The 26,278-nt window shown below is 33.6% G+C and overlaps 5 protein-coding genes across 5 annotated transcripts; 3 read left to right on the top strand and 2 right to left on the bottom strand.

Moving 5' to 3' along the window:
* Positions 1-2,805: 2,805 nt before the first annotated feature.
* On the top strand, positions 2,806-9,932 carry Tsp_00876 (phosphorylase B kinase regulatory subunit alpha, liver isoform). The gene is made up of 25 exons (XM_003376600.1): positions 2,806-2,877; positions 3,199-3,294; positions 3,472-3,636; positions 4,110-4,409; positions 4,466-4,645; positions 4,768-4,968; positions 5,027-5,149; positions 5,920-6,015; positions 6,070-6,256; positions 6,314-6,448; positions 6,520-6,629; positions 6,715-6,862; positions 6,927-7,011; positions 7,145-7,224; positions 7,282-7,479; positions 7,551-7,863; positions 7,946-8,024; positions 8,159-8,236; positions 8,295-8,450; positions 8,503-8,632; positions 8,822-8,911; positions 8,985-9,085; positions 9,156-9,356; positions 9,464-9,616; positions 9,738-9,932. Exons 1-25 carry the CDS (start codon positions 2,806-2,808, stop codon positions 9,930-9,932), a joined length of 3,672 nt encoding a protein of 1,223 aa, XP_003376648.1.
* A 1,384-nt stretch (positions 9,933-11,316) lies between these two features.
* Tsp_00877 (Ion channel family protein) lies at positions 11,317-13,277 on the top strand. The gene is made up of 4 exons (XM_003376599.1): positions 11,317-11,562; positions 12,366-12,558; positions 12,670-12,969; positions 13,018-13,277. Exons 1-4 carry the CDS (start codon positions 11,317-11,319, stop codon positions 13,275-13,277), a joined length of 999 nt encoding a protein of 332 aa, XP_003376647.1.
* A 391-nt stretch (positions 13,278-13,668) lies between these two features.
* Tsp_00878 (gastric triacylglycerol lipase) lies at positions 13,669-16,465 on the bottom strand. The gene is made up of 8 exons (XM_003376598.1): positions 16,400-16,465; positions 16,300-16,366; positions 15,957-16,142; positions 15,735-15,849; positions 14,904-15,054; positions 14,744-14,836; positions 14,527-14,682; positions 13,669-14,037 (listed from the first exon to the last, which is right to left on the bottom strand). Exons 1-8 carry the CDS (start codon positions 16,463-16,465, stop codon positions 13,669-13,671), a joined length of 1,203 nt encoding a protein of 400 aa, XP_003376646.1.
* A 2,673-nt stretch (positions 16,466-19,138) lies between these two features.
* Positions 19,139-20,265, top strand: Tsp_00879 (hypothetical protein). The gene is made up of 3 exons (XM_003376597.1): positions 19,139-19,205; positions 19,514-19,646; positions 20,163-20,265. Exons 1-3 carry the CDS (start codon positions 19,139-19,141, stop codon positions 20,263-20,265), a joined length of 303 nt encoding a protein of 100 aa, XP_003376645.1.
* A 3,078-nt stretch (positions 20,266-23,343) lies between these two features.
* Positions 23,344-26,105, bottom strand: Tsp_00880 (conserved hypothetical protein). Its single transcript, XM_003376596.1, has 5 exons — positions 25,743-26,105; positions 24,995-25,366; positions 24,651-24,836; positions 24,031-24,483; positions 23,344-23,913 (listed from the first exon to the last, which is right to left on the bottom strand). The coding sequence occupies exons 1-5, from the start codon at positions 26,103-26,105 to the stop codon at positions 23,344-23,346; spliced, it is 1,944 nt and encodes a 647-aa protein (XP_003376644.1).
* Between the last annotated feature and the right edge of the window lie 173 nt (positions 26,106-26,278).

Genomic DNA, 26,278 nt, shown 5'->3' with positions numbered 1-26,278 from the left:
CGATGGTGCATTTAAAATAATTATAAAATTGTTTTAGTATTCAGTATAAAACATTTTCGAAATATTTTCTACCTCTTCATCACCAGCATAATAAACCAATAATAACATAGAGCAGCACATCTAAAATGAAATTACAGTTTTTCTTAAATATATTTATATTTCAGCGGTAGTGTTGCTCATTCAAATTCTTTGTAAATTCAGCAATCTTTGCATGATGACTGTTAGGTGTTCACATTTTAAAGTGCTTTTAAAATATCAGTTGAGCTTTTGCAAAACCTTACAATAAATATAATCAAGGAATTTTATTCAAATTCAGAATTAAAAAATGATCTAAAAAAAGATTGGCAAGAGCATGATTCAATTTTATTTAGCAGTTTTTTAAAACATTCTTTAAACTATTACTCACTTGTAATGTTTCTAATTCAAAATGGAAAGTATAAAAAATATAATATAATATAAATATAAAACAATTTTTAAAATCCCCATGAAATCGTGTAAGCCGATTAAAATTAAAATTCGTTTCTTATCATTTTGCTTTATTGTAAATAATCCCATCTGAGAATACGTTTTAGACAGTTTATTGAGATAATTCATTTACAAATATCAAATTGTTTTTTATTATATCATTTCTATAAATTATATTAATAATATCTGCATTATTACTAGTAGTAATAGTAGTAGCAGCAACAGTAGTAGTGGTAGTATTAATTGTAAAACAAACAAACCTTTATTTTTAAAATCAAGTGATCTCCACTTGCAATGGTATTAAAAGGTATTAAAGTGGCATTTATACTACAACATTTGCAGGGGTGGTGACAATATAACACTAGTAATGCTTTTTTAACGATTATTTCAGTTCTGAAAAAAATTAACGCATCTTATTAAAATATATTTTAAAAATTAAAATCAGTTTCAAAAAGTTATGGTTATTCTTTTTATAAGCAGCTTTTTAAAACATGATCTATTAAATTTTATTATATTACTACTGATTTCTATTTACATTTTTATTCAAATAAATTTACTGCGTATATGACTTTAAACCTTTTATTTTTCTTTCATGTTATATTATTTCTAAATAACTGCATCGGTTCACTGAAATGTAATAAAGCAATTTTTTGACGTAATCTTAATTTTAACACACTTCGTATTTATAAACCAAAGTGCTGAAATACAACTAAAAATTTCCGGCTTATTAATAAAAGAATTCACTTGAACATCAATATTGTTTAAAATCAGGAAATGTTAATTCACATAAACTGGAAAAGCATTTATAAGAAGTGATGCTTTTATTTGCTTTTCTTTGTCATAAAAGCGTCGTTTAGGATTCTTCCAGTAAGCTAATGCTTATGAGTGGAAAAAATTTTTTTATTTCAAAAACATTTGCACGTGAAAATTGAAACCAGACTGAAAATCATCATCTGTCAAAAGAGACCAATCACATTTGCACTGTTATTGATTCGTAGCTTTCTTGCTAAGCCGCTAACATTCAATTGTCGCACAAACTGCTTCAGAGCAGAGTAGCCGTGATGGTCACTTCCTGATTGAAAATATTGTTTTGCTTTATTAGAAGCATTCCAAATTAGTTTTTCACTTTATTACAATAAAAAAAGAGGAAAACAACCACTAAATGGCTCTTCACGAGGTGAGATTTTATGGAATCTTATTTTGAATATGAATTGCGTTCTTCTTTTCTTTCACTTTCTTATCTTTTCATTTTTGATTCTTTGTGTGCTTTCTAAAAAATGAAAAAATTTTGTCTGTTTTTTTTCCATTTTTGAAGTAAAAAATCAATTTTATTTACAAATTGAATCATCAATGCATTCATTTATAATATGCATGTTCTAGATTATTTTGGAACAACTTCATTATTTGGTATGTTTTATTTTTAATCATATAAACATATCATTTGTTAAGAAAAAAAATAATTATATATTTCAAAATTTATTACAAAATGAAATTTAATTTTTGCATGCCTGCGTTTCATACAGTATGCCTTTAATAATTGGAGATTTATTCTCATTTAACTTGACTTGAAATGTACCATAATTGGCATAGGTATAGTATGAAAAATAAAAAATATTAAACATATTTATTGCAAGTAAGTTTTCATTATTGATTTTTTTTCAAATGAAAATCTATTTTAATATAATCTCAGATTAAACAAAACAAATTTGTCATAAATAGATAGATTTGTGTAGCTTCGTGCTAGATTTCAATTTTTATTAAATTTTATTTTTGAAATAAAGATGCGTGACTTTTGAAACTGGGAGAACTTTTGAATGCTACTAATGTGCAGCACATCTGTTTTTCATATTCAAAAATAATATTATTAATTAACTTTGATCTGTTTTTTGTTTTTAACTACAATTCATTTAATTAAGGCTGTTGGATTTTTTCACAAACTACTGGATGCATGCATGCATTATTGAAGTGAAGTTTTCGACGTCATTTTGCGCGTTTGCTTTGTTGATGCAGTTTCTTGAAATGTTCAACGGTGTATAGATATTTTGGTTTTTATGCTACTGGAAAAAATTCAAATACGATGTCAGATGACGTTCAACAACAAACTTCCATTAACTTTTCTTTCTTTATCATTTTTGCATGTCCGCATCTAGAGGTATATGAAAGGTGAAACTGAAAGATAATTAGAATTTTCGAATTCTCATTCATTTTGGAGAGTTTACTGAGATTGGGTTAGTATAATTGTTCAGCTAATGATGTTTAACAATGTTTAATTTTCCAATATATATTACTAACATACTATATTAAGTTATTTTATTAATATATGTATATATATGCGTGAATATGCCCGGACGAGTCAACTTTTCTGCTATTTTTGACGATGTGCCTTATGCACAGATGTTGAGCAAGAATCAAGTTATCATATGTTGGTAAAGCAATTGTCGGTTAGAAATTGCATTGGGTAAATTTTTTCTTTTTTGAAATGCAGTGCTGCGATCTATTTCTTGAGTTTCTTAGCGCTGATTAATATTGCAACATTTGAATTGGCAAATATTTTGAATTTTTATTTTATAATTGCTATATAAAAATGTTGTTTACACTATAGAATTGGTTTGCAAATTGTATACCTCGCATTAAATGAATTTATCTTTTAATAATAAAAAGCTTTCAGCTTATACAATTTGCATTACATAGGTAAATTTTCAATGCTTGAGGTCAAAATATAATATCTTTTAGGAATTATTCATTCGAAATATGCATTCCCGAACCAACATTGGAGTCCGTTTGGACTATTATATGCGTCTGGTGCAGAAAACTATTCTGAATCATACGGTACATTTATTATTTTGAGAATATGTAAAATAAATTGTATAAGTTGAAAATATTACAGAATCAGTAAGTGCAAAGCACTTTAAAAGATTATGAAACATTTTAAATATTATATATGTTGTAAAAATGGATAACTAGAATTTTTGTTTGTAACATTTGACAGCAGTAAATTTTGTTTAGGATCCAGTGACGAGTTTATTTTCTTCGCCATTACCTGGTTTTGCAGATCACGCTTGGGTTCGTGACAATGTCTACGCTGTGCACGCAGTCTGGGGCTTAGCATTAGCTTATAAGAAAAATGCTGATTTTGACGAAGATCGTGCGAAATGTCATGAACTAGAGCAAGTAAATTTTCATGCTGTTCATTCAATTTTATTCCATAATATAGCATATTTTCGTTGCATGTTTCTTAGTTTCATAGTATAAAATTGATTTTTTCATTTTATTTTATTTGTATTTATGTCAAAAATTATTTTTAAAGTCGAATTTTTGTAAGCATGACATTTAAAAATGTATTTAAATTTTGCCGATTGTAATGATCATTTCACGCTTTTCTGGCATTCTATCAGTGCTGACAGTGAGTGTTACGCAGTCTGCATTATTGTATGAAAACTGATTTCCATTAAAAGTCAAACATAATTTCATTCGCAGGCTTACACTTGCATTTTGACAGTATAAAATTTTTTTGGAATAATACTGTATTACTGTAAATTTATAATTGACTGCAAGTTCTAATAGTGGAAAACATTATATATATTTTTTTATTTTAAAGATTAATAAATTTTGATAAAATTCATTTCAATTTTTTAATATTTTAGACATGCGTAAAAGTGATGCGTTCGCTGCTGCAATGCTTTATGCGTCAGTCTCACAAGGTGGAGGCTTTCAAAAAGACCCAGTTGCCGAAAGATGCTTTGCATGCGAAATACTCGGCTCGAAATTGGAATACAGTCGTGGGTGACAATGAATGGGGACATTTGCAAATCGACGCGATCTCATTGTATCTGCTCTCTTTGGCGCAGATGACCGCATCGGGCATGCAGATCATTTTTACTCTTGACGAAGTAGCATTTGTACAAAATTTGGTCTTCTACATAGAACATGCTTACCGCATTCCAGTATTTTTATTTCTGCGCATAATTGCATAATTTTTGTAATTTTGAATTTTTCTTAGGATTACGGTATCTGGGAGCGAGGTGACAAAACTAATCACGGCGTTACAGAGTTGAACGCCAGTTCAATAGGTATGGCGAAAGCAGCGTTGCAAGCATTAAATGATCTCGATCTTTTTGGCGCATATGGTTCTCCAAACTCTGTCATACATGTGATGATTGATGAAATACAACAGTGTCAGGTAATGTTTATCTACTTAAGTCGTACATTTTCTTTGAATGGTTAAATTCTGTTTTCCTTTCGGTTTGTGGCTTTTCATTTATATAATAATTAGTAATTTGAAAACGAACGTTCTTATGTTAGGCTGTTTTGAAATCTTTGTTGCCACGAGAATCATATTCGAAAGAAACCGATGCCGCTTTGTTGAGCATCATTTCATACCCCGCATTCGCAATGGAAGATTGGACCCAGATCAATACCACTCGGGCAACGATTATGAACAAACTTCAAGGACGTTATGGATGTCGACGATTTTTACGAGATGGATATAAAACTCCAAGAGAGGTAATTTAATTTCTGTAGACATTTCCTCTAGATTTTGAACTTTCAAACACTATTACAGGATCCAAATCGTTTGTATTATGAACCACACGAACTGCAACAGTTTGAAAACATCGAATGCGAGTGGCCATTGTTTTTTTGCTATTTTATACTGGATGGCTTTTTCAGTAACAACAAGTCACAGGTAATTAGCATTACTATAAAAACGAAACATTTATTTGTTATGAAACTGAATCGTTGAACATTTTTTAATTTTCAAAATTAATGCAAAGTTATTTGTTAATTTTTTAATGATATTTTACAATTGCTTTGTTCATGAAGCCATATGTAATTCATCGGTTAGCCGTATCAGTTATGAATTGAAATATACATCAGTACCCTGCTTAGCGTTGTTTCTTACTGGCATGTCACACGATTCATTTGTGCTCACTTAACGGCAGTTCTCTTGTCGCTTGACTTATCTGATATATATTCAGTCAGTCGGTGAATTTATTCATGGCAATTCGTTTGGAGTTCTTGTATTCTGTTAGGTTTTATATATTTTATCATATATTGTTTGATGCATTCTTGTCATTATGTTGCTGTAAAGAAATTCATCATGAGAGAAAACAAAAGGAAAAATAATTTGTTTGAGGAACCAAAGGCCCGTCCTTCATCACAATCATAATTGTGATTAATAAAGCATGTAACATTTTTATAAAGACGTCAGACAAAATTTGTTGTATATATTCTGACTTTCATTGGAACCGATGTACTATAAAGGCATGTTATAACGACTCGGTTTAACGCAGTTTCGCTTACCGCCCTTTTTCAGGAAACCTAAGCAATGTATTGGTATATTTTAGACAGATAAATAATCTGTAAATTTTAATTTGAAGGTTTTTTTCGGATACCTTGTTTGTTTTTATATTGTTTTTTAAAATATTTTATTTTATTTATTTCTGATACTGATAGGTACAATATTATCGTGAACGCTTGGAGGAAATAGTGATAACATCAGAGGATGGTTTGAAGCTTGTACCTGAACTCTATGCTGTTCCTTCGAATTTGGTATGTTCTCTTTTTAGGTAATCAAAAGATCTTTGACAGGTAGAGGTTTTGTAGGTAGATGAAGAAATAGCATGTCCACATTCACAAACGCGTGTTGCAGCTGGATCTATACCTTTCCTTTGGGCACAGTCGCTTTATGTATTGACTTGTCTAATTGAAGAAGGTTTCATTCAAGCTGCAGAGCTGGATCCTTTAAATAGACGACTTTCTACTGAAAAGAGACCAGATACCGTCGTTCAAGGTATCAACTGATTGATAGATGGCTGGTTGTTTATGTAAATAGCATTTTTTGATATAGTTGTGGTTTTGGCGGAGGATGAAGAGATGAAAGAAAAATTGGCAGCACAAGGGATCGAAGTTGAATTGTTAAAGAATGTAGAACCGTTCATAGTACAACCTGCTCATGTACTTGGTCGTCTTTTTTCACAATTGGGTATGAATATTTATATTCTTTTCAGTGATTGGAAATGTCTATTAAAAAAGCAAAAAATTTTATTCTTCAAGGAAGGAGCACCAAGATGAAACTTAGTGGAAGAATGTCTACGGATGTCGGACTGTTGAGCACTAGCAAAATGTACAATGTTCAAGATAGAATTTTCGTATTTACTCCTCAGGTAATGATGTAAAAAAAATTTTTTAATGTGTGTTATTTTTTGGAGAATAAATAATTTATTTAAATTATTGACTTTTGTGCTTCAGTTTTTAGATTGGCAACGGTTTTACCTTACTCATGATGTGAACATTTTAATTGACACCATGAAGGCGGAACTGTTCTATGTGAAAACCTCTTGGAATGTGCCTGGTCGTCCATTGGTAGTGATGGTGTTTTCGAATGTGATGATCAGCAGTTAGTATATTGCTTTTGTTTTTACTGTTATTGTTCTTATTTTGCATAATTTTTTCTGCTTTAGACGTATCCGACGATAGTAAAAAAGTACCATTGGGAATGATTGGTGCATTGAAAAAAATGAAAAGCGGTTACATCAGTGGAACGAGGTAATTCTTTTTATAAAGATAAGAAATTTTGACTTATAATCAGCTAGCTGTAAGAAAAGAAAATTATCAACTTTATCATTTTATTGTAAAGAAAAGTTCTATTTGACGAATATTTATTTTACTTTGTTTTCAGAACAATTTTGGGTAAAATTAGCGACTTTGTCACTACTAGCTGTATCATCAAGCTTCACTATCTTACCGATGATGAATCAAGTTAGTTGGTATTGTTCTGTAACAGCGTTATTAAAATCAACTTTGTTTGGAATTCAGATATTGATCCGAAGGTGAGTGAACTGTTGAAAAGCGTGCTTTGCAGTCGAAGGACAGAATCCGGCGGCATTTTGCGGCGGTCGAGCAAAGTCAAACACTCTATAGGATTACAAAGCGAAGAGCGGAGCCGCAAGTACTCTTTTGTGCGTGGCATTTCACAAAGGCACAAGTCCATCATGCTTGATCCGAACGAAGTCGGTGAGTGGGGTGCTTTTTGTTTTTTTGGTTTTGATTGCTCTTTTTTTTATCTCGAGGTTTCATCTTTTTAGCTTTGATAACAATGCGTGATAGACGTGACAGTTTCGTTAGCTCCAGTTCAACTGGTCGGAAAAGTTCTACAAATACGGACGAAGAGGCAACGCCTTGTTCATCTCCGCCGGTGGCACTTTTGTCGCCCACTTCGCCTCTTCTGCTGAGAACGTCGGCGTCGGGTAATCGACTGAATCTTTTGGACAATGCTAACAATAAATATGGGACCAAAGATCTGAACGAAGTCGACTGCAAGGACTTGGTTGAGATGTTGCTGGATACGGAAATTTTAGAAGAACAAGCCGATATTGTTCAATATTTGTGGTTGAAACAGTACGTATACGCATTAGTGATGGAAACGATGAAGCTTAATTCACTCTTCTGTAATGATATACTATGTTGGTTTTTGTTTCAGAGGATCAAATTGGGATACCAAACTAGGCGGAAGAGCTGAAGTAACGGTGCGGAAATTGGTTGAAGAATTGTATCAAAAAGTTTGTCACGATTTATTTTTATTTCAATTTCTTTTTGTTTTCTGGCAAATGGATGTTTATTTATTTATTTATTTATTTATTGGAAAAGCACAACAATAAATAATGTGAGTGATTTGTAATTGGGTTTTGTCTAGGCTTGTCATCAACGACTTTGGTGGTTGGTACGGCACACTGCGGGTTTGTTGAACAAAGTTACTGAATCTCTGACGAACGTTAGCACTTTACTAAATGAAAAGAAAATATAATATGGAATAATATTTATTGGTTTAGGCAGTTACGGACTTGTTGGTGCGACAGAAGCAGATCACGGTTGGAATGCCCAGCATTCATGAGGAGCCTATTTCGTGTCCACTACCCCCATTAGAGTTGTTGAAAGTGATTCGAGCAGCGCTTGTGGAAGACGAATGCGGCATTATGCTCACTCAGGTAGTTTGTTTGATTTTTATTTGTAATGTTTTTATTAATAAAGTATTTTTAGGAAATTCTCATATATCTTGGCATGTTTATTCGAACGGAACCGCACTTATTTACAGAGATGCTGCGCCTTCGGGTTGGTTTAATTATTCAGATCATGATTACAGAACTTGCTCGCGGCTTGCATTGTTCAGGTAGCTTTTTATTGTTGAATCAGAAGATATTTGAGTGAAATATTATTTATTACACAATGCCTAATAATGCAAACGTGTTAAAAACAAATTTTTTGCTTAATGTTCACTTGTTTATTATCAGTTGAAGATTCATTTCTTTTTTTTCTTCAGAAATTAGTAAAGGAACAACTCTCTGTTTTATTTTTTTAGGTGAGGAAGCTGCAACCAATGTCACTAATTTGAGCCCCTACGAATTGAAGACATTGTTGCATCACATTCTCAGTGGTAAAGAATTTGCAGGTAAAGACTAAACGAAACAGACTAGTAATGGTCAGTGGCTGACGATAATGCATAGTATAATTTGTGTCTTCAGATAGAGATGAAGAAAATTCTGAAATGATCACTTATACAGAAAAGACTAAAGCAGAGCGAACTGGTATTATGCAGTTGGGGAAACGAATGAAAGATCACAAAGTAAAAAGAGATGATGAAGCTTTTTGTTTATCTTTTATCAAGCAATTTAATGTTAATTTTTGCTTTCAAGATTGTTGACGTCATTAAATCAAAGGAAGAAATGAATATGGATAACAATATGGACTGGTTGCAATGGTTGCGCCGTAGACGCATTGATGGAGCACTGAATCGTGTGCCGCCAGAATTTTATTCAAAAATTTGGCTCATACTGCGCAAATGCGAAGGCTTGTTAATTGGCGACAAGGTTCTTCATCAAAACTTGACCCAAGAGGTACGTTGTAATATGTCTGCATATTTTAATTAATAAACTTTCTTTCACTCACATCAAACAGACTTGATTCAATTTTGGTTTATTGTTGTTTTTTCTATTGTAATTAGATGACAACTGGCGAGATGAAGTTTGCTCTGAGAGTTGAATCGGTGCTAAACAAAATTCCGGATCCTGAATATCGGCAACTGTTGGTCGAAGCTTTGATGGTGCTCACTATATTAGCTGAAAATCAAACTAACGTTGTTCTTGGTCCTGGTTTGGTTTTAGTCGATCAAATTGTTCACAAAGCGAATGAATTTTTTCTTTCTGATCAAGTAATACATTATTATTTTGTTTTATATATTATTCTATTCCGCGCATAATCGATCATTTTCCATACAGAAAGAAGCGAATGGTGATGCGGTCATGTGTTGTGCTAAATCTAACAAAGATCCTTGTGGCGGTACGAATGGGGTCTGCCGTCACTTTTACGATTCGGCTCCATCGGGTCGGTATGGTACTATAACGTACATGTGTCGCGCAGTGATTTCAATTATGCCTCATTTGGGCGAAGATATTGAATGTGCTGTCAGCTAGCTAGCTGATGATGAAAAACAAGTTGAAGTTACAAGTTTGCCATTATTGTCTTGCATCTTTCTTTTTCATGTAGTGGAAAAAGCTATTTTTAGCTATTTTTCAAATATGTATGTAAAAAGTGAAAGTGATTTTGTTGTTTACATGTTGCATGTGAATCATGCATTTTTGATAAGTGGAGTTTTTCGCTGCTGTTTCAACGGTTTCAAAATTGTGCCATTCAAAGTTATCATTGTGAATTCGAAGGTTTGGTGCCTTTATTTGAAACGACTCACCACGATTTTATTCAACTTGAATCGAATAACATTTGATCTTTAAATTAAAAGTTGAGGTTGTTCAGAGCGTATTAAAATTGTATTTCCAACATTGTTATTTTGTTTTGTGGTGATGCTTTACTTTGATCATTGTAACAAGTTTACTTTGTTATTATAATTGTTTTACTTAAATATCGAATGATAAAAGCAATGTGCACAGCAAAACATTCGAATCAAAACCACTACATATTATGTAATTTGAATTCATAACTACCTGCAAATCATCTATAATGTACCGTAATTTTTGACATCTGACAATGCAATGTAAATTGTTTTTTAAATGTTATTGTTATTTTATAAGTAAAAATAATAGAAAACAAAATCATAATGTTGAAAATGCTGAATTCTTGTTGTTTGTTGAATATTTCTTTTTAAATTACCCAGATTTAAATTTGCCATGGTAAATTTTTAAAACTACCCCAAAAAAATTAAAAAAAAACAGATCATTTGAGTAAATAAATTTAACGAAAAATTTAAACAGAACAAAGTAATAAATATATTTCAAATATACATATACTTTGAAAAAATGCATATTATGGTTGTTGAAATATTTTGAATAGGTTTCTCTTCGAGATACATGCGGAACAACAGTTGAAGTGACAACAGATGCCGTCTATCAGTAAGCACTCTTGCTCGTGCTGAGCGAACAAAGCCGAAAATGTTGGTTATAAAATTCAAGCGAGCAAGCAGGAAGGCAGGCAGCAAGCACGTCTGCTGTTCGTAAAGACTGCTACTGCTTTACGCTTGTGCTTTTCTTCCACAGCAAAGCAGAGCGCGTCGCTGGCTTCCTGCAAGCTTGACTAGTTGAGAAGCGAAACAACGATGAAATAGAATCCAGTTGCTCTGTCCTGGGGCAAAGTGAACAAACACATTGCATGCCGGTCGGCTAACAATCATATAAGCTCCAGCCAACAGCTAACTGCTGCGTTAACATCGTGCTGACTGCGGTCACGTGGCATGTAAAGCTGCTTCACATTTTGGCAAGTTTTCGTTGACTAAAAATGTTCAGAAAACGAATTCTGAAAAAGCATTAAAATAACTTACTTTATTTTCCAGTCATTATCAATGTAGAAATGGATTGTTCAGAAATGGATGATGACCAACATCAGCAGCAACGCCAACAACAGCAAAAACAACAAATTGATTCTAGGAAAGACATCCTGGGCCATAGTATAAAAGTATTGTTTCTGTTCATCATATCTGTGGCGTATTTGTTTGGCGGGGCAGTGCTTTTTCAATACTTTGAACGTGAAATGAAGCTTCGAGATCTCTATTCTGCCAACGTTCAGCTCGAACAATTTCGGGCTGATCTGCTTAAGGTAATTTAAATTCTTCCCTCAATTCTTGCTATGTTGGCAAAACGTTTATTATTATTTCTAATACTAATATAATTTCTTCTTAATCTTAGTGTATTGTTTTGCTTTAATTATTCAATTGAATACTAGTTTACGTATTTCTTCTTTCAAAACATATTACATAGTATTCGGTTGCATTCGTGTAGGCGGCATCATCGCAGCAGCATTGTTTCTGTTGCATTTTTCTTAAAAATAAAATTTTTCAAACCAAGCAAATATGCTAAGTGTTGCAGCACAAAAGGGAACTTTAATTTAATTTAATTTTCCAATCAAAACTAACGCTTTACAGTTGTACAACTTTTAAATTAAATACAAATGCTAACAACTCTGATTGATCAGTAACTTGACTTTTACATGTTTAAACATAAATTTGATTTTTTGTTATTTAACGAAAATTTTATATTTAAAATTAAAAAAAGAAATCCTGTAAAAATTAAGAAATTTCTCTTCTGGATACTGGGCTAATTTCAAGCAAATTCATTTGAAAAAAAATGCATATGTTTATATATTGTAAATAAATCATTCATAAATTGCATGCATGTACAGTAAAAAAACTTTTAATAAACATATTATGTCTAAGTTGAGAGTTCAATGTTTTATCATCTCATAAAAATGTTTACTAAATTTGGTTTATTTTTAACATTAATTCTGTCCACATGTATGCATCTCATTTTTTTTAATTAATGATGTTTATTTATAGGTAGACTTTATTTGAAGTTATTGCTATTGTTTATTTATTTTTATTGATAAGATTCATATTTTATAAGGCACTCTGGGCTCACGCTTTGGTATCCACTGAAAACGACTGGAATCAGCTTGCTAATGAACGTGTCGACTTCTATGAACGTCAGCTGAATGAACTAGCTGATCATCTCGGCAACCGCAATCTGGTTTGGAGTGAATATCCATGGTCTATAACAGATTCAGTATTTTATGCATTTTCTGTAATTACAACTATAGGTAAGTTTGCATGGTTTTTCTTCAATATTTATGAATGTAGATGTCAGTCATAATCAGATTATAAATACAGTTTGTTTTTAAATTGAAATGAATATGAGAGTTCAAATGCAGGTTTCGGAGATGTGTCGCCAAGGACAAGAGAAGGGAAAATTGCCACTGTAATTTACGGGCTTTTCGGTATACCGTTGATGATAGCATTGCTTTTACAAATTTCCCGTCTTTTGGTCGCTTTGGCAGATCGTTGTCGTCTGTCTGAGGGACGGTTTGTGGCTATGCTATTTGTCGCATGTTTGGTCACAGGAACAGTGCTTTTTGGATTTTTGGAACAGCTTGACTGGGTCGACGCATGCTATTTCAGCTTCATCACATTCACATCGATAGGATTCGGCGACATCGTTCCCAATCATGACGGTTATTTCCTCATTTGCATACTGTACATTATTGGATGTTTAGCTTTAGTATCGCTGTGTTTCGATCTGCTCGGGCGTCGCATCGATGCTTGCTTAGATCGGCTGATGCTGAGAAAATTTGGTAATGGAAAAGCGGTGGAGCAAGATTCCACAGATATCATCACTTTAGATGGGCAAGTGACAAACGCTGTGGAATTGAACTGCAACAATGAATCGCCACTGGCAGAGGTGAAAACCAGCGCAGGAATAGTGAAACAACGTCGACGATGGCAACCATCGCACAGTACAAGCAAAGAAGAAGCAAACTGAGTTTGCATACTTACTTACATTCGCACCGTTGACAAGCTCAATCATTGCACACCATTTTGATTAATTTCACCAATTCCAAAGAAGTTGGCAGAATTATTTTTCTCACATTATTAAAATTATCAATATTGCTTTTCAAGTTTTCTGAAGAATTTTTTTACGAGTGCCTATTTTAGCAGCTATAAAATTTACATAGCAAGCAATGTACATTTTGTCGATAAAGAATAATAGTGGATGAAATTTTATTACTATTTCCAGTATATCCAGTATACTGATCATGTGAACTAATAACAGCAACAACAATAACTGAAAAGTGAGATATCAGTTTCAAAAAAAACAACAATAACTGGCAAGCTAATTGAATGTGGTGGATAAATTACAAAGTCGGATAAAATTAGAATTGTTCCAAAAATTCAATTACTCTTGAATAAACTGTCTCTCCAACATTGTTGGCCCAGAGAAAATCGAGATGGCTGTAGTCAGTAATTTTCAGTTCCTTGGCATGCCGAACACGTGAAAATAACAATTCGATATCTTTCTTATTTGCGTAAACGTCTTTTTCACTCCAGATGATATACAACGGCACGTCGACATTTTCCAGTGGATAAATCGGAGGCCTGGCTTGACCATATTTCAGAAAATTTTTCACCAAACCATAGTCAAAATGACGCAGTTGTTTTGAATTCATCATCTGCAAATAATGCACCATATTTTGATAGGACGTACCGGCGGGATTATGAGAAAGGTAAACAGGAATTCGATCCTAAAATTGTTAATAAATTTTCATTTTCATGAATTAAAATTAAAAATAACAAATATTTCTAACAAGCATTTCAGATATTATTTTTCTAAGCATGAGTTTCACTTTAAATCTCATCTAGAATTTTTCTGAAATTTTAAAACTTTATAAGAAATAAAGTTTTCTATTAAAAATATTATAATTTATGTGCACAAACACATATTTAATTTTCAATAAATTCATTTCTCTAGTCTGATAGCTGATCAATAATCTCAGAAGCCAAAAGCATGTCACTAAGCTAATATAATGTAACAACATGCTGCTGCTCAATTGTTTCGAAGATGCAGTTGTCATTCACTCTCTATCCAACGATTTCTGAAAATGTCAAATAAACAAATAGAGTTTCGCTTTTATCTAAATTTAAGAACAGAAATATTTTGATAAACATTTTATATATGTAATTATTAAAATTGAGTTTATTCTGTGAAAAAAATAAAAAAAACGAAAGCAAACTTTGTCAATGTATTTTCTGCTATCCGGGCCGATCATACGAAAAATGATGTTCTGACTCAGCTGGTCGAATGGATCATTTTTCAAAAATGGCTTCATGTATTTTGACATTTTCGTCGCATCACCGTGCTGCGGTTCACCGCATCGTCGAAACAATCTCTGAAAAAAAGCATGCTTGCATGGAAATGCTTGGTTTTCAAATGCTCCTTCAACGACTCACTTCCATCAATGGTACACAACGATTCACATGCCGCAGGGGACTTTTGAAATATGCCAAAGTGACGGCTGGTGCGAGCGCAACAAAGCAGCATATCTAAGCAAAAATAAGAAAAAATTTACAAGCTACAATATTTAAAAAAGATCGATAGTTCTCAATTCACCTTCTGGCGTAGATCGGGTAACTGTGACAGTGCGGCAAAACCAATCAAAGCACCCTGAGAATAGCCTACAAAACGCAGTGTTTCTTTTTCGGTCTTTTCCAATATATAATCAACAGTAGCTGGAAAATCATAAGCAGCCATTTCATCCCAGCTATAAAAATCGAAAAGCAAACATTTATCATATTTTCAATATATAATCAAGAGTATATAACAATAAGTTTATTATATAATCAATCGTAACTTCAAATTACATCTTTATCAGATAATAATACAACTGTTGTAAAAGTGAGTTCTATGAATGTTTAACTAAAATTATAAATTTCTTTTCAAAAACTACAAATGCTCATTCGGTATACTAATACTGACAATAATAAGTCATATAACAAGGCTTTCAAAATAAAAAAGATTCTTAAAAGGCCTAATAATAAAATGTAAATTATCCATCGTTTTCTAGTAAAAGCATGCTATTTACAGCTGATACGAGAGAATTAAATGCTCAAAAGTTTACATAATAAATTAAAAATGTTCATTTTCTTATATGTGCCTGCATTTAAGAGATGAAGCATGCTTGAATGAAAACTGACAAATTCATTTCAAACATCTGTCAAAAGCAAATTTCAGCCAGTGTCCAGTCATCAACTAGGGTATCAATAAAATCGTTTCTTTCATTACGCAGCAGTAATGTGCTGCTAAGAAAAGAATTTCATTTCTTGAACAAAAGTTTTTTTTGATCATAAATTGTTTTACAGATATTAAAATACTCTTCTCAATGTCTGAAATACAGACATAGAAAACCGTAACCTGAGTAAAATGACAATCAGTTAAACAAACCTGAATCTCCAAAACTTTGGGTCTTCAGAAGTGAGACTTCGATGCTGCTGGCAAAACAAATTGCCTCGCACGTTTCCAAGCCAAACATCATAGCCACGATCGGCCAGTAAAAATGCTAAAAGCAAATTAATATTAAGCAAAATTTATACAATTCTTGATGAGAAAAATTTTATAAATTCAAAGAAATGATTGCATGAAAACAACCACGTCAGAACAATTTACCTAAACACTGCTTTGGTTCATTCGTGATAAAACTCGTTGAACTCGCAGCCAGACCATGCAAAAGCAACACTGCAGCGTTTCCTGCGTTCTCAATGGATACAGGAATTCTGTGCAAGCGAATAATGTAACCATCAACTGTCGTCACGTCGTGTTCTTCAGCTGTATATCCATGGTATTCAATAATTTCTTAAAATACAATTACTTAATGAAAATGAAACCAAATTTTCCACAATTTCACAGTGAAAACAAATAATCATTTTTTAAGGCAAACATTTATCATCTCTAAATCGTTTCTTATTAAAACAAAATTAAAAAAAATAAAATAATTTAATAATTACAACACCTTTCGCTTGAAGATCTTCTTCTGGCAAATGTCTTCGTCCACAGTCTTCAACAGCTGTAAAAAACAACTGAATGTGGCAACAATTAAAAGAAAATCAAACTTTTCTACTATTTCCGGAAGAGTCATCGACTTCGTGGCATAAAACACATGATGGACAAAATTTCATCACTTGGTAAAAATATTCACCATGGTAAATATAAATTAAGTAATATATCGTTAAGCAGAATGTAATACGAAAGCCCTACTGATAAAATATTTGTTACAGTACTCAAATAATCAAGTATTATTCTACAAAAATGACAACGATTCTATGAAGATTCAGCAGCATGCAATCCGCAGTTTTCAGAAAGCTGTTGCTGTAACATCAATAAATCTCATCTTTAATAATTTGTTAATAATCTTTAGTAATTTTGAATAAAGACTTTTATCATTATGGTTTATCATCAAATTAAAATTCCGGTGAACTCTAAGTGTTCTAACGTGAAGCTTAATATTTCGTATCTTATTATTGTATCAAAAAAGAATTTCACTAGAAAATTTATTATTAATATAATAAGCAAATTTCAAACAATATTTTTCACTTCTGATACAAAAATCATACTGGAATTTCCTCTGCATTCAATGTGCGCATACATTTTCATCAATACAGAAACATAAAAATTTAAGTAATTAATTCTTAAATGAATTTTTTATGACTAAAAAGTTATTAATTATTTACTATTTTCTTTATATATTTCAATAATTTTATGAAATTTGAAAAAATTTCACTAAACTGCTTTTTGGATTTTTTGCATTTATCAATAGCACCATTAATGGCGCAGTTTGATTTCACTTTGCTTGCTTCGTAAATAAGTAAAATCATTAATGATCACTATTAACATTTGCAATCATACAATGGCTTTTTGAGACAACATTTGAATTTCATTAATTGCAAAAAACAGCAAAAACGTCTAATAGAAATCTTTTAAAATTAAAATGTTCATATGCATTTCCGCAATTATTTCTACTGTAATCAAAATTAAGCAAACTATTCTAAAATACTATAAATCAATTAGGCATCAGTTCAGCAGTCCATACATCTTGAATCGTTTCATCACTGTGAAATGATGTTAGCAATACTATTATTTTTATTAACTGGATTGCAGCATAAAGTAAGCAAAGAAAATATTTCATATGTTTTACATTTAAAAAGTGATGCAATTTTAGATTTTATGGAATTTTAATATGTTTTTGATAATGATTAACACATTAGTTGATTGTGACATTTATTAATAATTCATTTAACTTACTTCAGCTTCTAAAAAAATTAACAAATATTTTTGAATGCTATTAACTACAAATTGCACTCATTTAAAAGTTTTGCTTTTAATTTTATGAAAAAACTATGAAATATGCAACGTTATGTAGATTTAGATAAACACATAGCTCTGTATATAATGGCTGATTTCAATTTTTATAGGTAACAATGGCAGTTTTAAAAGATACCGTAAGTTCCACTCTTTAAAAAGATTCACAGATTCGTTTAAAACTGAATTTATGCTCTTTTAATCTCTAAACAATGTGAATATAAATTTTAAACAGTGATGATAAAAGTAAAAGCAAATGGCAAAATAACAATGGATCTATAAAGTAAGAAAAGCTTGCTATTTAATGATATTGCTTGTTTTATGCATCTTCATATTTCTTTTATTCCATTTCATTACACTGACCCAAGCTTTCTTTCAGTTTCTGCCGTTTTTCTTCTTTGCAGTAAAAAATGAGAAACAAAATTTTATCTTAAACTATGCCTGTTTATTAATATTGTGAAGATGGTGTCAAGAGATGATGTACTCTAATCTAAAATTTTCTTCAGTATATACCAAAAGTTATTGCCAATTTACAAATAATTGAAATGAAAAATTTCAAAATCACTAGAATTTAGATATTCATAAATTAAGCAGTAAATTATCGGTTTAATTCAAAATAGTAATTAAGACGACCTTCTCACAAATATTTAAAAAGTTATTTATACACATTTTTTATATATATGCAATTGTATATATATATAAAATATTGTATATATATATACAATACAATTATATATATATATAATGTATTTCATTATTTCAAGTATGCTAAGCATAGCTGCCAATGTCTTAACACCAAGAATATTTTTATCTCAGTTAGTAACAAAAGCAGCTACAAATATATGAGAAGGCAGATTGTTTATTAATAAAAATTGAAAAAATAAATTAATATTTTTTTACTTTTACTTATTTAGAATTTTGCTTTCTAAATTATTTTGATGCCTTTTTTGTTATGTTTATACTGGTGCTAATAATTATGTTATATTTTTAATAAGTTCAGTAATAATTTTTATCATGACTGACAATTTGTAATAATTTTTACTCTCTACTAAAAATTTAATATTTCCACTAATGTAAATAATTACTAATATACTGAAATAAAAACCAAAATGAAAAATCAAAATACATTGCCAAATTAAAATATTAATTACAGTAAGAAATTTCAACTAATACAAAAAAATATTTAAAAGCTACTAGTGATTGTACTGTGCTACTGTTCTACACAATTCCTCACCAGCGTTGATCCAGGGGGGTGGTTTTACTCGGTCCCGCTTTTCTCTCATTGGTCTTTGCCCACGCTATTTTATTAGACCGTCAAATCTTTGTCGTATTGGTTTTCATTTTATTTGGCCGTGAAGTCTTTGTCGTATTGGTTTTCCTTGTCTAATTGCTCCGTGAAGTCTGTCGCATTGGTTTTTTTTGTCTAATTGCTCATTGATTCAAACTCTTCAGTTGTGATTAAGATTTGACGGTCCAATAAAATAGCGTGGGTAATGACCAATGAGAGAAAAGCGGGACCGAGTAGTACCAAACCTGATCCAGGTTGCCTGGTTCCATCAGGTGTAGGGAATAAGTGGAACATAATGTGATTATGTATATATTCATTACATGTTATATATTTTATAATCTTAACTTGAAAGTAATTCATTCTAAAATAAGCTATTACAGCAAATTCATTTCTGCTACCAAGACAATGCCTGAATTTATGAACCTCTTAAACATTCACAGTCAAAGATAATTTATGCATTTATGAACTTATGCACTCATTACTTTTACCATTAAAATTATGCACTATAATTTTAATAATAATTTAATAACTATAATTATTACAAAATATTCCTAAAATAAAATACGTTGACAGGTTTTAGAATCAACATATGCTTACTGTGCCTACAGCAAATGCCAAGAAGAGCGTGCATGCTATGAGGAAAGTGAAATACAGTCAACACGTCTAATATGCAGTGAAGCATATGAATCTTGCCGATACAGCTGTTCACTTATGTGAGTGTAAACTTTTAGTAATAGTATAATCTCTAAGAGGCTTTATTCAAAAGCTGTTATATATCAAACCTTTGCTATCTTTAAAGTTTTTTAATTATTTATTTTATTTATTAATTTAATTAAATTTATTTCAAGAAAGAATTTTGCATCAGTACTGAACAACCATCAGATTACTGTAATATTAAAATACCGATCTTTTCAAAAAATAAAGCTAAATTTAAAATACGGGCTTTATTGCTAAAAAATAAGTTTATTACTAAAAGAGCAACTAATTCAAACACTCAAAATAGTCTTTTGACAAAAAACAGTCTGTTAATCGATAGAATAAAATAATTCAGTATGGTAAAGTAGCAAAACTTTTAATGTAATGACATTTCTACATATTTCAGATCTTATTTTGTGCTAAAATTCTACTACTTTGTAAAAATTGAAAAATGCACTGCTCAGTGCAACATTTTATACTTCTCATTCTTATTTGCAATGACTGATATCTATTTTTAATTTCATTTATTATAGGAGTTTGGTTTCATCAGAGGTAATGCAAAAAATCAAAGATTTTGAAAAAAGTGGCTTACAGAAAGACTACAGCAGCAAAGCATTTCATAACTATACTTCATAAGCAGACAAAACAGATGTTATATGTAATGAGAATAAGCAATTAAAATTTTTACACTAAAGAAAAAAATGTATTCAAAATACTCTGCTTAAAATATTCATTGGTATTTACTATAAAAGAAATGAATATTATTGAAAGAGTAAAGCAATGACAGTAAATCAGAACAGGTCAATGAACGCTGCTGAAAGGTACGTGTTATGATCTGAAATAATATGATTGCACACGAGAAAGGCTTTCCTACAGAGGGCGCTTTATTAGCAGTATTAAGGATAATCAAAATCATAAACTAATTAAAAATACCTCAAAATATCTAAAGAAATATTATCTTGAAACTGAAGTTTCAAAGTATTAAAATAGACAATGCATAATGAGCTCGTGATTCAATTATTTTGATGAAAAACACACGCTAGCGTTGTTCAACAATCACTCTGATGTATAAAATGAGAAATAATATAAATGAGGTACGCAATGTAAGCTTAGGCAGTGAAACGGCCTCAAGAAAAATTCTCCATCTTCCATCTTAAAATATTTCAGCTATTAGTTATGGATTATATGAATCTGATATTATAAACATCTATGAATTTTATCAGCTTTAACATAAGAGTAACTGGTAATCGCTATCCATTAGTCATAACAAATTACTGTACAATTCATAGAGAATTTCATCATGTCTTAGGAGAAAAATTAATTTTTGGAAAAGATGGTAATTCATCGCAAAAAGTAAAACAACTTACTTTTAATAAGAGAATTACACTTTGAAGAACTGCATTTAATATATTACGTTAAGTTATAAACGTTTACGTATTTTATACACATTACATAGCAACAACCTTAATTCATGAGAAATTAAATGTATTGAATTTTGAGCAAGGTGGTCTGCACAGTTATCTAAGAATAATTAAAAATTATGCAGTTTCGTATTAGTAAATTTAATAATGCAGTGCGCTTTTATGAAAAAAATTATCTCCAAAGGTAAAAGGTTATAACAAATTATTTGCTTGGAAGGACAAATGGAAATAAATGTATACGTTTGGATACATAGAGAGATCATGATTGCTTCAGTGATTAAAACAAAGATGAATAAACACAGCAGTGAAGAAAATGTGGACCACAATTATATGCACACATATATAACACAAATCGTAAACAGCGCAACAATAAATGACGTACACAACATCGTTCTCACTCAACCAATCACCACATGAAAGACTGAATGTCATTAGAATAGTTCAGACGCAAAATGTGCTACTGCTCTAAAAAGTTTTTCATCAGTGTTGATCTAAGTTGGCTGGTTCCAGCAGGTGTAGGGAACAAGTAAAACGTAATGTGATTATGTATATATTCATTACGTGTTATATATTTTATAATCTTAACTTGATAGTAATTCTAAAACAGTGGTTACCAACGTGGAGTCCATAAAGGCATTGCTGGGGGTCCACGAAAACATTTTCAGATGTCCACTCCTTCATTTTATTTAATTTCAATTAAAATTGCTAAGAACTGTATGACATAACATGACATGCCATGCCATGTCAATGCTTCATTTACACATTCAGTTCATTATATGCAATACAACAACTACTCTGGTTTCAAGTCCCCTTACCGTACTCCTTGCTTTTCCCTACACATCAAATGAACTGCAAGGGGTCCACGGCAACATGAGGACAACCGAGGGAGTCCATGGCCAGTTCAACTTTGGAAACCACTGTTCTAAAATGAGCTTTTACAGCAAATTCATTTCTGCTACCAACACAATGCCTGAATTTATGAACCTGTCAAACATTGACCGCCAAAGAAAGAAAGCATGTGATATTAAAACGAATCTTCTTGAAATGTGAAAGGGAAAAGATTCCTTGCTCCCTAATCTTTTACAAATGAATCAACTTACATCCTAGGCATCTACACGGAGCATTTAGAAGAATTTTAGGAATATCTGTTTTCACCACTACGTGATATCAGTTAAAACACAACAAAATTCTGATGAAATTATTGTCAGTCTAACATTATGCCAACAAATGTCTCTAATTTGTGATTGATCAGGGTCCATTGGTACTGTGCTGAGAAATCAAAAACAATTTGACTTATTCATGGTATGTAACTTAGCCAATTACAGTCAAGCTCACAGTATATCTTGAAAACCACTGTTACATATCATCAGCAATGATAACCATAAGCTTCTGATATTAACGCCCACACTATTACAAATAAAAAATAATTTTCAGGAACATGTATGAACTGTCAGCATGAACCAAATATAATTGTTACAACTCTTAAATAATTAATTTCTTCAAATGCTTACTGACCGAAGACAATGTAAAGAAGAAAATATAATTCTTATATTTAAATAAAATGTCGTCATTTTCAATTCAAAGTTATTTAAAAACATTTCATATTACTTTTTCTGTTAGATAAGTGAAGAAAAAAATTTTATGAATTAAAAAGAGCTTTTTAATTAAAAAATTATTTGAAATCAAACCATCACAAAGTAAAGAATGCGACTAACATGTCAAGCGCAGTTTTGAATATAAACTTTTCAACCCATCAGTAAAGCTCTGCTAAAGTAATGCTTAAAGGAGGAGAGTGAACATCTTTTAAAGCATAGTTAATAAAAAGAGTAGCACTAAAAATTAAAAACAAATGTGATCAAAATGACAAGAATTTACAAAGTGTCAGTAAATTAAGATAAACTACTAAATTTATACTTTATAACTTTCACACTGCATAATTTTGATTTGCACTTACTTTACTTAATTTTAAATCATCAAAAGTTATGCTTGCTTATTTATAGGGCCATCAGATTAGTACTAAGCAATAAAAGCATTTAGCCTCTTTAAAACCAGATTAAAAATTTCTAAGAAGAATTAGAATCATAGATGTTCTTATAAAACTTTACTATTAGTCCAAATTATAGATTCACAGTTAATCTGAAGATCCATCAACAACATATTTCAACCTCAGCTATTTAGTGTGAAATACATTTTATAAACTTTAGAATTAGATTGAGAATGAAAAAAATATATATCGGTATATGGCAATCCGCCGGATAACCGCGTGCGACGACGGCACCGCTCACTGCAGCAGTCACGATCTCAACTCGAACCGCTGGTCGTAGGTCAGCTCGTCAATGAGGCGCTCATCCGCCTGCGGGTTCCAAGAGGCCCAGCGTTTTCCAAGAGCCACACCGGCATGTAACTGTCGATTGTGCTCCCGTCTGATTAGCAAATCCACGATCATCCCTTTTCGAGGGAGCAGAGCTGGGAATTTGGTTTCCTCTTCCAACTGAGCTCTGCCAAGACGTCCACCTACTCTCAAGACTCCGAACTCATCCAGAAAAGGGTTGAGACCGCACAACATCTTCGTCATCGCTTTATCCAGCAACTCTCTCGAGCTGAAGGCGTGGATCTGCTCTTGCCGGATCCAAATTCTCTCAGCTTCCTTCAACTCGTCCAACGTCAACCCAGTTCCTGTTTTTCTTGAGCTTGCAGGCAGGGTCGTACTATGCCGAAAACGTCGGCACCATGCGGTCACTCGGATCAACCTCTCAGAACTGGAATACCTACTCGGATTGATGACATTGGCCACATCCTGCGGCGGTGAGACCGTCACCTTGTTGTCACTCCAACAATGACATGCTTCCACGTCCAATGCCAGCTCTTTTCTCACGTAACAGACCAGTCAGGCACAAGGAAGAGCAGCCATCAGCTCTAGCCGAGGAGTGCTCAACTTCTTCAGCGGCGCCACTCTGGATTTCGGTATCACGATACTCACCTGGACGTCATCTGGGGTTTTCACCGCCCTCAAGTACACCACTGCAGCGTACGCCGCTTCAGAGGCGTCACCAAACCCATGGAGCTCTAAACGGCTCGCTTCTGCCGGTAAGAACGGGAAATACGCCCTGGACATAGCGATGCAGTGCAACTCGTTAAGCTCTAACTTCCAAACTCGCCACTGCAATTCGACTTCATGTGACTCGCTTCTGAAAGGGACGCCCATCCCTTCAATCTCCCAGAAGCTTCGGAGCAAGTCTTCGACTTTCGGCTCCACCACAGCGCTGAATGCAGCAACTGTCTTGGGCGCTGGGTGAGGATTCACTGGACCGCAGATAATCCACCCCAGAACAGTTTCCACGGCAACCGGATCACCTGGCCTTCCTCTTCGGATCGCGTCTCCTAAGAATCGATAGTAATAGTCGATGCCAATCACGACGTGTACTTCGTCAGACTATTCGTCATCGAGGATCAGATCCAAGAATTGCAAGTGCTCCCACTCGCTCGTCGGGATCTTCGAATCCGGAATTCGATAGCAGAGACTCAGCACGGTCAGCGCCTCCAGAGGATAGCGCTCTGTACTCTGGCTGCCGTCAAGTCAGACAGCCAAAATTGCACCACCTGGGAACTGGGATGCTCGTGGGTTGCACCACCGAACCCTTCAACCATCACTAGCTGCATTTCTCTGAACACGCCCAGTGTTGACGCAGCATCTTCCCTGACGAACGAGTATTCTGCCCCTGTGTCCAACAGGTACGTCACGGTCATTCCAGGACCCACAGCACTGTAGGCCATTGTCTTAATCCTCTGAAAACGGTTGATCTTTCGCAGCTTCTCTGAAGTCAGGTTGGCGTGCATCACCAAAACGGCGAATGACTTGTACTCAGCCATGGGGATCTCCTGCACTCTCTCTGAAGTCGCGGCATCGATAGGCACAACCGAATTGTTGTCCCTCGGAGACGGACTCTTCCTGCGACGATTACTCTTGCAGGCCGAGGAGAAGTGCCCTGGTTTGAAGCAGAAAAAGCCGATAGCGGGTTGCTATCTCCCGCTGCTTCTGGCGACTCGCCTGTCTCAATCTCGCGCACTCCGCAAGCGTGTGCTGCTTCTGACAGAAACCGCAGACGACTTCTACCGCGGAATGGAAAAAGGTCACAGCCTCTTCTCTTACTATAACTTCTCGGCTTCTCCAATGCACATATCGACCGCTTCTCTTCCAATCTCAGATCTTTCGTTCTTCTCGCGGTATCAGAGAGCTCAAACTGCTCCTGAAGGAACCGCAGGAAGACGGTTAGGTCCGCTACCAAGCTACCATCCTCCATGGTCAACTTGTCCCACTGAATACGAACTAAGTTCGGAAGTCGTTCGCGCGCGGTTGTGATCATAACATCCGCCACCGAAAGGCCGCCGTTGCCAGAGTCGTCAAGGAGCACACCCTCTTATGACATTCATCACAAATGTCCGAGAGATCAGAAGTCCTGCTCAAGTTGTGGAAAAATCTGAGGATGTGCTCTCGAACTGCCACCTGAGGGCGATCAAAACGCTCCTTGAGCCGCTGCACCCCGAGCTCATACCCCTGGTTTGCTGCCGACAGACCTCGTAACGCATCCAACGCTACGCCGGTCGGACAACCACGAAGATAGGTGAACTTCGTCGCGTTAGACAGATCCACCTGTTGGTGGACGCTAACTTCAAACTGATCCCAGAACACACGTCATCATCGAACTTCGGATGTTCGAAACGTGGCAGGCGAACCTTTCTGTCTTCACGGCCAACCGAATCCGTCGGTTCCTTGACGGCCATGGACGATTCCACTTGCGCTCGCAAGCTCAGGAAACGGTTTCTTAGACCTGTCCAAATCTGCCTTTCGATCTCTGAGTCTTCCGCTTCGAGTTCTTCTTCAAATTCCAATTGGAGAGCGTCCAATTGCCCATAGAGAGTCAATGCCTCTTGCAGATATAAGTGAAGTTCCAAATAAAAAGCGTTTTCTTTCCAGAGGAGTTCCAATTCCTCCATCCTCACTTTCAAAGTCGAACGGCGGATTTCGACCCTTTTCTTCATTGGCGAAACTCTCATTCTCGACACCACTAGCCCTACTTCCTGAAGGTTCGACTTCGGCAGAACCTACTTCTCCGGCTCGGAAGACAAGAATGTTAGCGACAAAACCGTTGTCGCTTGTAAGCTAGTAGACTGTAATTTTTATTCGGCGGCCGGTCAAATCAACAATGATTACCTAACCGCAATCCGAG

This window comes from Trichinella spiralis, assembly GCF_000181795.1.
Source record: "Trichinella spiralis strain ISS 195 chromosome Unknown Scfld4, whole genome shotgun sequence".
NCBI classification, from domain to species: domain Eukaryota; kingdom Metazoa; phylum Nematoda; class Enoplea; order Trichinellida; family Trichinellidae; genus Trichinella; species Trichinella spiralis.
The sequence above is the reverse complement of the archived record's forward strand: the minus strand, read 5'-3'. Positions and strand labels throughout refer to the sequence as shown.